The sequence below is a fragment of the Scleropages formosus genome, chromosome 1 (genome assembly GCF_900964775.1).
Source record: "Scleropages formosus chromosome 1, fSclFor1.1, whole genome shotgun sequence".
Classification (NCBI taxonomy): Eukaryota; Metazoa; Chordata; class Actinopteri; order Osteoglossiformes; family Osteoglossidae; genus Scleropages; species Scleropages formosus.
The window spans coordinates 20,661,568-20,675,161 of record NC_041806.1 but is presented as its reverse complement, the minus strand read 5'-3'; the positions used below and the strand labels follow the sequence as shown (position 1 = coordinate 20,675,161).

The 13,594-nt window shown below is 43.6% G+C and overlaps 1 protein-coding gene across 2 annotated transcripts; it reads left to right on the top strand.

Annotated features, from left to right (window-relative positions):
• The first annotated feature begins 1,339 nt into the window (after positions 1–1,339).
• On the top strand, positions 1,340–13,283 carry tbc1d23 (TBC1 domain family, member 23). 2 transcript variants are annotated; one of them, XM_018750159.1, is made up of 19 exons: positions 1,340–1,395; positions 4,838–4,949; positions 5,481–5,586; positions 6,723–6,927; positions 7,034–7,157; positions 7,529–7,653; positions 7,856–7,902; positions 7,999–8,102; positions 8,243–8,365; positions 8,542–8,634; positions 8,712–8,882; positions 9,130–9,172; positions 9,316–9,422; positions 10,077–10,213; positions 10,459–10,503; positions 11,346–11,434; positions 11,717–11,852; positions 12,230–12,424; positions 13,062–13,283. In XM_018750159.1, the coding sequence occupies exons 1-19, from the start codon at positions 1,361–1,363 to the stop codon at positions 13,141–13,143; spliced, it is 2,079 nt and encodes a 692-aa protein (XP_018605675.1). In that variant the 5' UTR covers positions 1,340–1,360; the 3' UTR covers positions 13,144–13,283. The 2 variants fall into 2 exon arrangements, with proteins under 2 accessions (XP_018605675.1, XP_018605676.1); XM_018750160.1 differs by lacking the exon at positions 10,459–10,503.
• Positions 13,284–13,594: the final 311 nt, after the last annotated feature.

Here is a 13,594-nt window from a genome sequence, read left to right as displayed (position 1 = left end):
AGACAAAAATAAAGCTGTAAAAGACTGGTCAATAAAAACAGTAAAACCCTCTCGTGTTGAATGCACGACGACTAATGTCCCACTGAGCTCTGGAGGATGTTTGTGTGGCCAACTGCAAGTCTTTTGTCTTCTGGAAATTTGGGCTGCTGCAGTATCATAGACTTGGGTGACTGTGTGTGTGTGTGTGTGGCCTCCACTGCAGTCAGAGGCCTTGTGCCAAAGAAGCAATCTTAACACTTTTGCTGCTTCTACTCTGTGATGGGTGAGGGTTCCACTACCACCCAAACACAAAGAATTTCAAGGTCTCCTGTTGAATAGATACATTCACCTTGTCTTTGTCACCTTGTTCCACTAATAAAACTTGGGAGTGTTTTTGAAAATAAAAATGCTGTGGTCCCACATACTTTCCCCATCATACAACAGTGAATTGAAATGTGAATTTATCAAACACACAGCAGCTGAGAAATATGACATATCTACATTTATTTCCCCCCCCTTGCAGTCAAAAGTGATTTAAGGTGATACATTTCTTGTCTTAAGTGATGTACATTTCCCAGCATGCACAAGGAACTCATCACACTGATGTCATGTTCTGAAGCTCAGCTCAATGGTTTTAAACCAATGGAAATACACACGCTGGCTGAAGCCGCTCATCCTGCATGGGATCATGGTGAGCCAGAGCCTAACCCAGCAACAAAGGGCATAAGGTGGGAGGGGACACACCCAGGACAGGATGCTAGTCCATCGCAAGGCACTCCAAGGGGGACTCGAACCCCAGACCTACTAGAAAGAAGGATCCGGTCAAACCCACTGCACCACTGCACCCCCTGTCCAATGGAAATATTTTACATTTATTCATTTTGCTGACACTTATCATTCTCCAAAGCAACTTACAATGGTAATCTAGCTACAGTTATTTACCCATTTACACAAATGGGTTATTTTAATGGAGGGTCCTACACGGAGGTGGGAATTGAGCCTGTGACCTGGGTCCAAAGGTATCAGCTCTAACTACTACGCTACCAGCTTTTTTTTACCAGCATCTTTCACCCGAAAAATACTCCTTTCTACACACACGTGTCACGTGATTTTGTGGTAATATTATTTGTAATGAATAACAACATCAGGAACAACTACCTGGGATGAAGGTATTTTAGCCTGCGAATAACTTCAGAGCGGCTGTAACAAATATAAGGTCGTGTATAGTAACGGATCAGAAGAGAGCTTTTCCTAATTATTCCAGCCATGGTTTCTCCGAGTGCTCACACATCACCTACAGAAGAAGCCGCTAAGCGGAGAGCGCGAACTTTGCGACACCGCGGCACGCTTTACGGCACCAGTGACGTGGAGATCCGTAGCGATGGCCGGCACGGAAGAAGTGCTCCAGGGCGGCTGGTAAGGCAACCCGACAACCTTTTCTTTCACTAAATGCGTGCGAATGTTTGTGACTGAGGAGGCAGCCAGTGTGGCTTTTGGGAAGGTTTAGCGTGAACGAAAGGCACGCTTCGGCCGAGAAGGCGCTGGTGGTGTTGTGTGTCGTCACGGCGGCGGTGGCCTCGTCAGCTTCGTCAGCCCTCGGCTCCGGGCTGGTCAGGTCAGGAAGAACCTGAGGCGTTTTAGTCGACAGGAACGGGGGCTCAAGTGCCAGTGGGACCGGTGTGGATGAGCAGAAACGTCGTCGTGGGTACGCATGAATGAAGAAGAAGGACCTTCACTGTGTGTGTGTGTGTGTGTGTGTGTGTGTGTGTGTGTGTGTGTGTGTGTGTGTGAGAGAGAGAGAGAGAGAGAGAGAGCTGACCAGCCAGTCAGACACGTCCAGAGAGAGGGTGTCATGCCTGGGCTATCTGTTACTGTGTGTCTGTGTTCCAAAGACACATGTCAGCTGTTCCACTCACTGGATGTGTTTATGCTACCAGCTGTCTCTGATTAATAGTGGTTAAAAAGCTACTGCCTATGTATGGATCCAAGGTTGCAGGTTCAATCCCCACCCCAACTGTTGGACCCTTGAGCAAGGTACTTACCTTTAATTGCTCCAGTAAAATTACCCAGCTGTCAAATGGGTAAATAATTGTAAATTGTAAGTCGCTTTGGAGAAAAAGCATCAGCTAAGTGAATTAATGTAAATCTAATTTAAATCTATCCCTTAGAATGTCTGAATTTCAATAAACAGTTTGTAGTTTTCTGTCAAGTACTGTATGAGGATTTCTAGGTTCTCAGTGTCCTTTACAGTTGTGCTTAATATCAATGATCTTGTTTACATTTGTTCCTTTAGCAGACCCTATTCTCCAGAGCTGCGCACTGTGATTAACTAATATTTATATGACCCTTAATCATTTACATTTATTCATTTAGCTGACACTTTTCTCCAAAGTAGCTTACAGTGTTGAGGTTACAATTATTTACCCATTTATAGAGCTGGGTAATTTTACCGGAGCAATTTTTAGGGTAAGTACCGTGCTCAAGGGTACTACAGCGGGAGGTGAGGTTCAAACCTCCAACCTTTGGGTCCAAAGGTAGTAGCTCCAAGGCACTATGCTACCAGCTGTCAGATGATTTGGTGTTGCATCCACTACAGTACAGTACCTACAGTCAGACATCTATGCGGTAGAGCAGTGTAACACACACATGTAACAGTGTAACACACGTACATGAATAATGTTCAGGCTGAATAATACATTTACTGACATGTTTTACAAAAGTATTGTTTCTGCTATGACGATAACTAAAGAATGTGAGGTGACCAGCTGGAGGTCAAAGTGCAAGATAAAGATTGTGGTTTGGATAAGACTTTGATTATTGTGTTATAGCAGCACTTGCAGACTTTGTAAAATTGCCTTTAATCTCCACACTCCTGTCTTACAGTAACCACACCGCATTGCTGTATGTCATGAAACAGTCAGCCTGTCAAAGAAACAAAACCATTTATTCAATTTATGAAGAATTATGAAAAATGGATATAACAAGTATGTCATTGACATTCCAGTGCTGCAAGCTTTCTCTTTTTGTTAGATGTGTGACAGACTGTCAAGCATCGTTTTTCCCGATTTGATACTGCAGGTAGTCCGTTAGGTTGTCCCTCTTTCTGCCATCGTTTGACATCACACGCCACTGCATGTGCTGTGAATATTGCCAGCTGGACTCCTTTGTGAAGCAGCCTGATCCCTGTCAGTCAGGGTAGAGCACACAGAGAGAGCTGTGATCCAGACAGGCAGGAAGTGGAGCAGCTGCACAGTCTGGACAGTGGATGTCTTTTGTCTCTGTGTGCAAACACAGAGTATGGTCAGTAGAGAGTCCTGTGATTAGAGATATTCTGAGCCATTTCCTCTGGAGTGTGGTGTAAAGTAATTTTTATCTGTTCTCCTGTTTGTATTTCACCTCAGTAGGTAGCTAAAGTCTGTGGACCGTATTAGATGGTCATTATTCTTAGATTTCATAAGTTTAATATTTTATACAATTCCTAAAATAAATTTGAAATGACTTTAAAATGAATAATTGATTATGATTTAAACACCTGATTCTGCTTACCTACTTGGTTTAACTAATGCAACTTAGGGTTCATGTATGTTTGCATCTCTGCTACTTCTGTGTTTCTACTACACACATGATTTCCTCTAAAGCAACATATGGAATTGTTCATTACCCACCTGTTATGTGAGATGAGAGAGACTGCTTCTCATTAAATAACTGTTTTGTGGTAAAGCTAAGAGGCACATGAGATTCCCATATTTTCAAGCAGCACTGTATGTCTTTGTCTCTGAACCATGTCTGCTGTGACTTTTTTTTTTTTTTTTTTTTGTATCTTGCTTTGGAGAAAAGAATCTGCCAAATGTATCAGTGTAAAGTGTTACGTAAAGTGAATTTGTGTTCTGAGTTTATTGTGCTAAGAATTTGTTTTTGGTGTAGTCTGCCACCTTGGTTGTGTAACAACAGCTTTCTGTGTAATAGAACTAATCATTGAAAATGCAGAGACTCTAATCATAAGTGTTGCCGCCATCTCGGATGGACTGGAAGATCTGTGGCTTGGTGATGGTTCATGAAAGCCCTTAAAACTGCAGCAAAGGAGGAGGAAAAAAAAAAAGAAAAAATAAAGCCTAATATATCTGTGCTCTGTAGGTTAATTTTTAAGCTTCAGGGTGACCACAAAAGTGGTCTTTTTGTCACCAAAGTCACAGAACATCAACAGTCTTTATCTCCACTTCTCTTGAAAGAAAGGAAATGTGGACACAGACAAATCCGAAGTATGAGTCCAGTGTTCAGATGTTGAAAGCCTGTAATCTGTAGTTATTTAACTATTGTTAAGTATATGACTATCATCCAGGCTCTTGTAATTTTGTCTTTAACTTCTGGTGTATGTGAGGTTTTGTTGATGTGACATCTCTCCTCTGGGTTTGATGCCAGAAATTAGTGTGAAATTTATTCTGCTACTTGAGTCTAACAGATGTGGTGTCTGAGTTTGCGGTATTTGACTGGATAATTGTCCTTGTTTAATTGTTTCTCTGAGGATGTTGAGGGTGGTTTCTACCATGGTGGAAGAAGTGACTTTACCCTCTCACCCTAAACAGACCAATTTGTTTATGGTGTACGTTCACACCAAGACATCCTCCAAAGCTGTGGAAAGAAACCAATCTCATAAATTCTTTTGTGTCAACAAGGCATATGTCCTATTTTGATTATCCCTCATATTGGAGATGCACGTCGGGAGGTGATTTATTGCAGTCACTCTAAGGTCTTTGAGGCTGTGTTTGTCTCACTGATGCCGAAGCTGTGGGGCCATGACTTAATTGGTATAGTAGCAGAGTCCCTCTGATTTGAACTCCATCTGTCTCCTCTTCCCCAGGGAGCAGGATCTGACTGATGCCCTTGACTCAGGGGGCTGTGACTTAGAGACTGCGAGAAACATCATCCAGGGCCGGCAGCTACCTGCTGCCCAGAGGGCTAGGGTGTGGAAGGTGAGTTGAACCCTGTATTCCAGTTGCGATTGATAGCACTACTGGTTCATTCCATGCATAGGTCTCTCATTGGTCCAAATCCACTGTTTTAGTCTGTTCAAATCAGTTCATCGGTTCCTAGGAAGCCTAAGAAGTGTATTTCAGTAATTGTGGACTAGGTTTCCTCCAGTTGTTTCACTTTCCTGATTAAGTGAACTAGAAATGTCTCATCACTGGGGATTTCGGAGTAATAGAAGATTGATAATTCTGTAAGGAAAATTGTGTGCATGGGGAGTTTCTAATTGACAAGCTATGTGTGTGTGATTTTGAAGAACTAAACAGTAGTACAGGTAAACCACTGTATAAAATATCATAAACTGTGTTCACTCTGAAAGTGGCCTAATGAGTATGGAAATGTTAGAAATGCTGTGAATGCTTTGATTTTAGCACAAGGGCAGTGAACAGTTTGAGCTTGCTTGCTTTCCCTGTGAAAAGGAAAGGTGTTTCTGTAGGCTGAGGATGATGACTGAGTGCTCTTCTCTGTGCTGACAGATTGCCCTCAATGTGGCAGGGAAGGGGGATGCTTTGTCTTCATGGGATGGTTCTTTGGACCTCCCTGAACAGACACTCATCCATGACAGATGTCAGCAGATTGTTGGTGAGTGAACAAGGCATGTGTCAACAATCCCAAACTGTTTTTGGGGACGTGAGCTTGTCCATTGCTTCCGGAAAAGTTAAAGCGAGGCATGTAAACTAGCTCTTGAAGGTGGAAAAAATGCAAATGACATGTTTTATCAAGTCTAGCAGCATTAGTGTGTGTCTCCTCCCTACCTAATGGAGGAATAATTTAAAAAAAAAAAAAAAAAAACTGAAGTCATTTGTCCCGCAAATGTAACTTTGGATCAGTCTTTTTTCAGTGTCATTTTGAGTGCCCCAGGCAGCAGATAGTCCTAGCTAAGGACATGAACTTGTCCTGTGAAATTTGCTGGCCCCACTTCCTGTTACTGCTTGAGTAGACCTGAGCAAGGTACTTACCTTGAACTAAAAATGAGAAGTAATTATGTCACTACTGTAATTTGCCTGGCAACAGTTTGTTTGAGTGGACTTCCTTGTTTTCTGTCTTTATGTTGTGCTTAGTAGCATCTCAAGTAATTTTGAGGGGGTAGGGTTGCTTTCTGTTTGTTGGATATGGCATGACAAGGCATGCATTTGTTTCCCAGACAAATGCAGTGAAAGTAGAACAACACAGCTTTATACTGGGAAACACCCCCCAGTCCTCCACAATAAATAAAAAAAATATATCTGCTAGAGCTCTGACCTGGATCACAGCAGCTCCAGGGCCAGATCTACACCCTGCAGACACACCCCAGGTCTGGCACTAAATGAGAGCTCACCCAGTAGATGGTTCTATAGGCTTGGAGAAAGCATCTTCCTTTCATACAGTAGAATGAGGAAGGAGTGTAAAAACAGTCAAGCTGTTTGTGTAAGAAGTGGTTCTGAAACAAGATATACAGCATTTCTTTATCGCTGCGCATTGAGAAAAATGTGCACAGGTAGTTTACGTATCACTTTAAAACTCGTAATTTTAACTACAATTCTTAAAATTCTTAGGCTACATTAATACTGTTAATTTTATGTTTGGGTGAATGAAGGTATGTCACGAAGACTTTTCTTTTTTTCTTTTCTCCTCTCCCCTCTTATATTATGTACACTTTGAGAGCTGAGTGTAAGTGCAGGGTTTGAGAACTGGTTGTGGGGTGCTGTAGCTTTACATCTGACTGTTTCTGGATGCAGACCAGCTGGAGATGCCAGGAGAGGACAGGGCTGCCACACTGGCTGACTTGGAGTCAGTCCTCACCTTCTACTGCAAGTCGCGGAACATCGCTTTCTCACTAGAGCTGAGCTGGCCAGACCTGCTGAAGCCCCTGCTGACTCTCAGGCTGCCTCGCAGTGACCTCTACAACTGTTTCTATGCCGTCATGAATAAGTACATCCCCAGGTACTGATCACACACAACAACATTGCACCACTATGAATTAGGACAGTGCCAGGTAGCAGATGAATATGAGGGGAGTTTCTGAAGTGTGCGCATGTGTATCTTCCAGAGACTGCGTGGCCCGAGGTCGGCCTTTCCACCTCTTCAGATTGCTGCTTCAGTACCACGAACCTGAGCTCTGTTCTTTTCTGGACACCAAAAAAATCACGCCGGACTCCTACGCCCTCCACTGGGTGACTGTCCTTCCGTTTACAGACCATCTTCAAACACGTGCACAGTGTGCCAGAGAGGATTCTGGTCAGATCCTTCACTATACTGTTATTTATACCTGATTGGCAGACATATTTATCCAAAACAGCTCCACTAGGTGCCCCTCTGTATAAAAGAATATTCCTCAAGCGAGATTCAGGTTTAGTGTATTGCTCATGGGTGCAATAGCAGAGTGCCTCACGGGGCTTAAACTTGCAACAGTATGATCTTAAATTGAACTCCTGGCACACAATCTGTGTGATATAATTGCACAGCTTGTGAATTCATTCCAGCATTAGTTTCTCATGCTGGGGTGTGATGTTTCAATTGGCTTCCTGCCCCTACCCCACCACAGCTGGGCAGCATGTTTGCCAGTCATTGCAGTCCTGAGGTCACCCAGGCCATGTGGGATGTCTACATGCAGCAGGCCGACCCCTTCCTCATCTTCTTCCTCATGCTCATCATCCTCGTCAATGCCAAGTAGGTAACCTGCCAAATTTAAAAAAAAAAAAAAAAAAAAGGTCAAATACCTTTTTTCTGGCAGCTGGGATGATTGGGTTTGTATAGATATACCTGAGTACTGTGCTAACACAGAGACTCTAAAAAAAGTAATGCTGGCTTTGATCCTACTTTTTCTTGTTAGACTGGAATGTGTACAAATTTCCAAATTTTCTCTTTGCAGAGATACTGCTCTTGCCCAGCAGGGAGACAGTAAAGAAGACATCATAAGTAAGTGTGTTTACATTTGTTTTTATAAGCAGTTTCTCATCCTGTGTTGACAGTGCTTTCTGTATTTTATCTGCTTGTGTGTGTTTGTGTCACCAGAGATGCTTGAAGGCTCCCCATGTCACCTAGAGGCCGAGGACATCGAGGACCTCTTTTCCTTGGCACAGTACTACTCTAGCAAGACACCATTGTCGCTTCGGAAGGTACTGCACATACCCCTCATCTTTCCTGTGGGTCCTGACCCTTAAGGAGGCAGATCCTGCCTGGCTTTGGGTAAAGACATAATATCAACAACTGTCCACTGACTCGGAGGGTATCTGGATTGGTGTGTCTGTCCCTACAGGAGAACCAAAATCTGTTTGGCAGCAGCCTGGTGGCACTCAAGGAAGATGACATGGATCTGAGCCAAGCTCTGTGCCTCCCTGTGTCGGTGCCTGAGCTCCTCCAGGCCAACCAGCTGCAGCCGGTAGGCTCCGCTGAAACCAGGCGGGCAGTGAAGGACCCTCTGTGAGGTGGCCTTACTGGAGTGGGAAAGGACTGAATGTAATACCAGTAGAATAAGAATGAAAGAACACGTGATAGAATGGTGTAAACTGAAATGTATTAGGTTTGTAATGTCACTGTCTCCTCATCTGCTTTCAGGATGGAGTACGATTTTTTGTGGTCGACTGCCGCCCAGCAGAGCAATATAATGCTGGACACCTGGCGACTGCCTTCCACCTGGACTCTGACCTGGTGAGGATGCAGCTGTTGATTGGATTGAAGGGACCACAGAGGCAATGCTAACCCCTATGCTTCCCCGTGCATCTCAGATGCTGCAGAACCCGTCCGAGTTCGCCCTGTCAGTGAAATCCCTGCTGGAAGCACAGAAGCAGTCTCTGGAGTCAGGCTCCTTTGCCAGTGGGGAGCACTTGTGTTTTATGGGAAGCGGACGAGAGGAGGAGGACATGTACATGAACATGGTGCTCGCCCACTTTCTGCAGGTTAGATGGCTATATCTAAGTGACTTATATATGGACAGAACAGAGCAGCAGGGGGTAAGAGAAAGCACATCTTATAGCCACCTGTAATTTGTCTGTGGTGCCCTAACGGTGATGTAGATTGTATTGTTCCATCTCTTGGTGTTTCTGTTAACCCTTATTTATCATGATGATGTTCTGCCCTCGACATGGGTTTATCCTCTACTATTATGAGCAATGCAGAACATATGTTTTTAATGTTCTGTTGCAGAAAAACAAGGAATACGTAAGCATCGCAAAAGGAGGTTTCATGGGTAAGTAGCTGATTATAAGCCCTTGAACACAGTAGATGTTTCACTGCTTCGGATACCTTACTTTTTTGAAAATCAATGTTAGTTTGTCGCAAGACAAGAAAGATAGCCTGGTGCCATTAGTGTTGTAACTGTGTGTGTTCCAGCACTACAGCAGCACCTGGCTGATATTAATGTGGAGGGCCCTGATAATGTGTATGTGCACTGGATCGTCAGCACCTCTGGGTCCCACAGCAGCCTCAGCTCCGTGGATGTGAGTGTGACAGCTTCATATGGGAGGGTGGGGCTTTGGGGGGGACATAAGGAACCTGTTCACCCTGGGTTAATATCACCCTCGTGGCCTCCTCTCCTCTGTGGGCATGGACATATTGCCTGCTCATTGTCTCTACCTGTTGTACTCCTACTTTGCTGTAATACAGCTCAGAGAAGACTATGGTTTCCAGACTTGTGAGGGAAAATTTCTGAACATTTCCTGAGCAAATCGGTGTCAGTGCTGCTGACCTTGTGCGTTATTGATGGAGAGAGATGGCAAAGTTTCAAAATATGTTTGGTCTGCAATGCTCTAAAGATAGTGCTTATTGTGAGAACCGCTGTTAAAATGTTGCTGTGACATTATCCACTCAGGTAATTAAAAACTAGCAACATCTACTTTGAACATTTGACAGTTAATCAAGATACAAAGTCAAATGCTGAATGAGAACACTGCAAAGCTCTGTCAGCATTTAACATTTGTTTGTCCCTTGAAAGCAAAACCCTCAGGTCATGTCCATTGTACAGGAATATTTACTAGTTTTGCAAAGCTGACTTTGTACAAACATGTTCCAATTGGTTAGATTGCCTCTCTTTTTGTTTATTTTGTGCTTCTCTGCTGCCAGTCAACAGTGTATTTCTCTGATTCCACCTGCAGGGAGAGGTGCTCAATGGGGATGGAAAAGGAGTGAAGTCACTTGTTAACAAGATGACATTTGCTCTGAAGTCAAAGTCTGTAAATGTGAAGGAGAAGGTGATCAGCTTCATTGAGAATACCAGTGCTCCTGTGGACAGGTGCGATTTGTTCTCTGAAGTATTTCTACAATGGTGCTTTTGCAAAGTGTTGTGTGTGTGTGTGTGTGTGTGTGTGTGTGTGGGGGGTTTTTTTTTTTTTTTTTTTTTTTGAATATTTTATTTAACACCAACAAATGTAAACCAAGTTTTATCCATGTTTTAAATTTTCCACAGTACTTGCCATTATATACTTTTTGTGTTTAATTCACTCTTCCCTTCACACATTTTGCCTTATTTCATGATAGAATATCTTTCACTCTGCCCTGGCCAGAGAAAGGGATTCTGGATCGGTAAGAGGTGGCCCCTATCTGTCTCTTCACTAGCATGTGTGCCAGTGTACTCACCCACTCCAGCAGGGTGGTGCTAACAGCCTGGAGGCCCCACAGCTGGGTCTGTGTGACAGAGGCTTACAGCTACGCTGTGCTGCACTAACGCAAGCACATTTTAACATCTGGCGGTCACGTCTGTCTATGTGCACACCTACAAGTGACACAGCTGCCCTTTCCATTGCACATGTGGGCATCTGTTGCGTCGCAGTGCGTTCACTGCCTTGAACCTGATCTTTGCTAATGCGAGCGCTTACGGCTCATATGGTGCCCTCAAGCTGCCAGTCTGTACACCTCACACCTCATACTTTGCCCTGTCAGCCTTCTGTATTCAGCCTGAGTTCTCAATTAACTCCAGGAGCCATCCTGTGGGCTCCTGTCTGGTGTCTCTCTGCTTGAGAACACGCAAGAGCCGCTTCTACTGTAGCATGAAGTGTTGAAAGGTAACAGCCATTGCTACACTAGCGCATTTAACACCACCTGTTACTGCACATATGTGGATTCCTCTTTCTCTGCAGTAGTACAATGACATGGTTATTTATTAGAGGAAGCTAATTCATATTGCCCTGGCTGTTACCTATAAATTACACACCACTTCCTTACTACTCATTAACAGGGTTTCACAATCCATGATGGCACTGCTCACTATCTTTAACCCTCCCCGGGTTGCACGGTTGGATGTCAGTCTGTTTCTGAATGTGAAATGCCTCATCGCTGCAGAGACACAATTCTTCATCACAGCCATGTGGAGTGGCATTCTGGGTTTTCTAGGAAGGCCATCTTAGTCACCAGTGTCCTTCTCACAGGCACGTGAGCAGCAATGACCGTGTGGGGAGGCCGTACCGGGGCGTGAAGCCCGTATTCAGCATAGGTGATGAGGAGGAGTATGATACAGGTAAGGCACTCCACACTGCCCTCAATACAGATTTACTAGGCTCCCCATTTATGTCCTCCTTTAAGCTGAACCAGCCAAGACCAGGACAAATCCTGACCTTATTTTGTTTCCAGCAGCTGTTAAGGGAAGAGGTGAAATCAAAGAACCTTTGATTGGATTTGACTGAGATGTCTTGTTTAAGGACAGGTGTATATGAATGTCAGTCCACCATTAGTCTGGCCTAACTTCATCTGTAAGGTGGCGGTACAGTTTAAAGGACACCCCCCTCCACTGTACTTCTAGATGAGATCGACAGCTCATCCATCTCAGATGATGACCGCAAGGAGATTGTCAACATTCAGACCTGGATCAACAAGCCAGATGTTAAGCACCACGTGCCCTGTAATGAAGTGAAGGAGACTGGTCAAAAGTTCCCAAGGTAATGAACTCTGGGGCTTCTGTGAGTACGTTATGTCATTACACAAACACTTTCTCAGCAAAATAGGTTTATCCTTTGCGTTGAGAAAGGTGAATGGTATTAGTTTTATGTGACTCTTAAAAATAGTGGCTGTTGGTGCCGCGAAGTAGTAATTTGTCACTTAAGTAATGTTGTTAATAGGATTTTTGATTTAGGAGTTTTTGATCACATATTAGGCTTGTTCTTACGTCTGTTTAAAGCTCTCTGTGTAACTGCTTGAGAAGAGCACTCTATAAAAATAAATTGAATTGAATTCAATGGAAGAAGAGTCAATCGTGTGATGTATTTAACTTGAAGGCGCTCACTCTTTTTGCCGGTGTCTTGATGTTTCCGTACAGCCATCTCCTGGTGACAGCTACGCACATGTACTGTCTGCGGGAGATCTCCTCCCGCAAGGGTTTTGCCTATATCCAGTCCCGGCAGGCGCTCAGCTCCGTGGTAAAGATTACCTCTAAGAAGAAGCACCCTGAGCTCATCACCTTCAAATTTGGGAACAGCAGCACATCTGGTGTGGAGGTCCTGGCAGTGGAGAGGTATAACCCTGATGGCTGCTCCTAGGTTGTGTGCTAGAGAGTAGTCAGTAGATGGCTCATGAATATTTATGTAGCTATAGGGTAGACTTCTGTAACCGTGAAGAAACATTTAATAAAGTCCTTTTTTTTTTTTTTTTTTTTTTTGGGCCTGTTTTATTTCTGGCATTTTAAAATGCCTTTTTAATTATTCATATTACATATTGTTGAAATTTAAACACATTTGTAGAGAAATCAAACTCCCCTTTAGACACCAGTACAAAATTTTCAAAGTAAATACTCTGAAATATTTTGTGAAATTTTCACTCTCGTAATCTGCTCAAATGAATTTACTATAGCTACATGCCAACACAAATTTCTTTGTTCCTGGTTGTGGAGGACCACAGTATGCACCTTTCCAGATTCCTTTAAAAATGTCTTCATAAGAGTGGATCAGCTGAACAAATCTGTCATTGAAACCTATCAAGAGCTTTAGTGCTCAGATAAAATGAAAACCAGCAAACACCCTCCAGCACCAGGAGTGAATATCTTATCTCTTAAGCTGTATTAAGTTTAGTGTTGTAGGAACAGATCTGTATATGACACTGTTCTTCATAACCTGTAGAATCTCCTGTCGTTAATCACTTGTGTTCTCTTTCAGGTACCTTATACCAAATGCTGGCGATGCCACCAAGGTCATCAAGCAGCAAATCATGAAGGTCCTGGATGCCCTGGACAACTAAGAGAGCCCTGGTGCACAGGGGCGATTGATGGTGTTGTGAAGAAGTGCAAGGGGGGAGGTGGGTCTATGCCAGTGGAGGACATGATGCTCACTCCACCTCTCCCCAGTTCTCCACTATGTGAAGCACCTGATAAACTTAAAGTGACAACTAATCCCAGTAGCAGCTGGATCGCAGTGACCAAACTTTGCGCCCAAGAGTACAGCATTGCGTGCAAGATGCTCAGATGGTCCTTTTTCTACCCCCCCTTCCCTTTCTGGGATCAACTGGGGGGAAAAAAATTAACAGCTCAAAAATTAAATAAACGAAAGATGTAAGAGAGCTTAAAATTGCCATTTTTAGTTATCTGCCTCTAGCCTTACCAAGAATGAGAGTATGGTGGTTTATGAGCTTGAGCTTCTTCTGCAAACAGCTCTTGGACTTTATCATCACAAAGGCTTCACTGACTCCACAA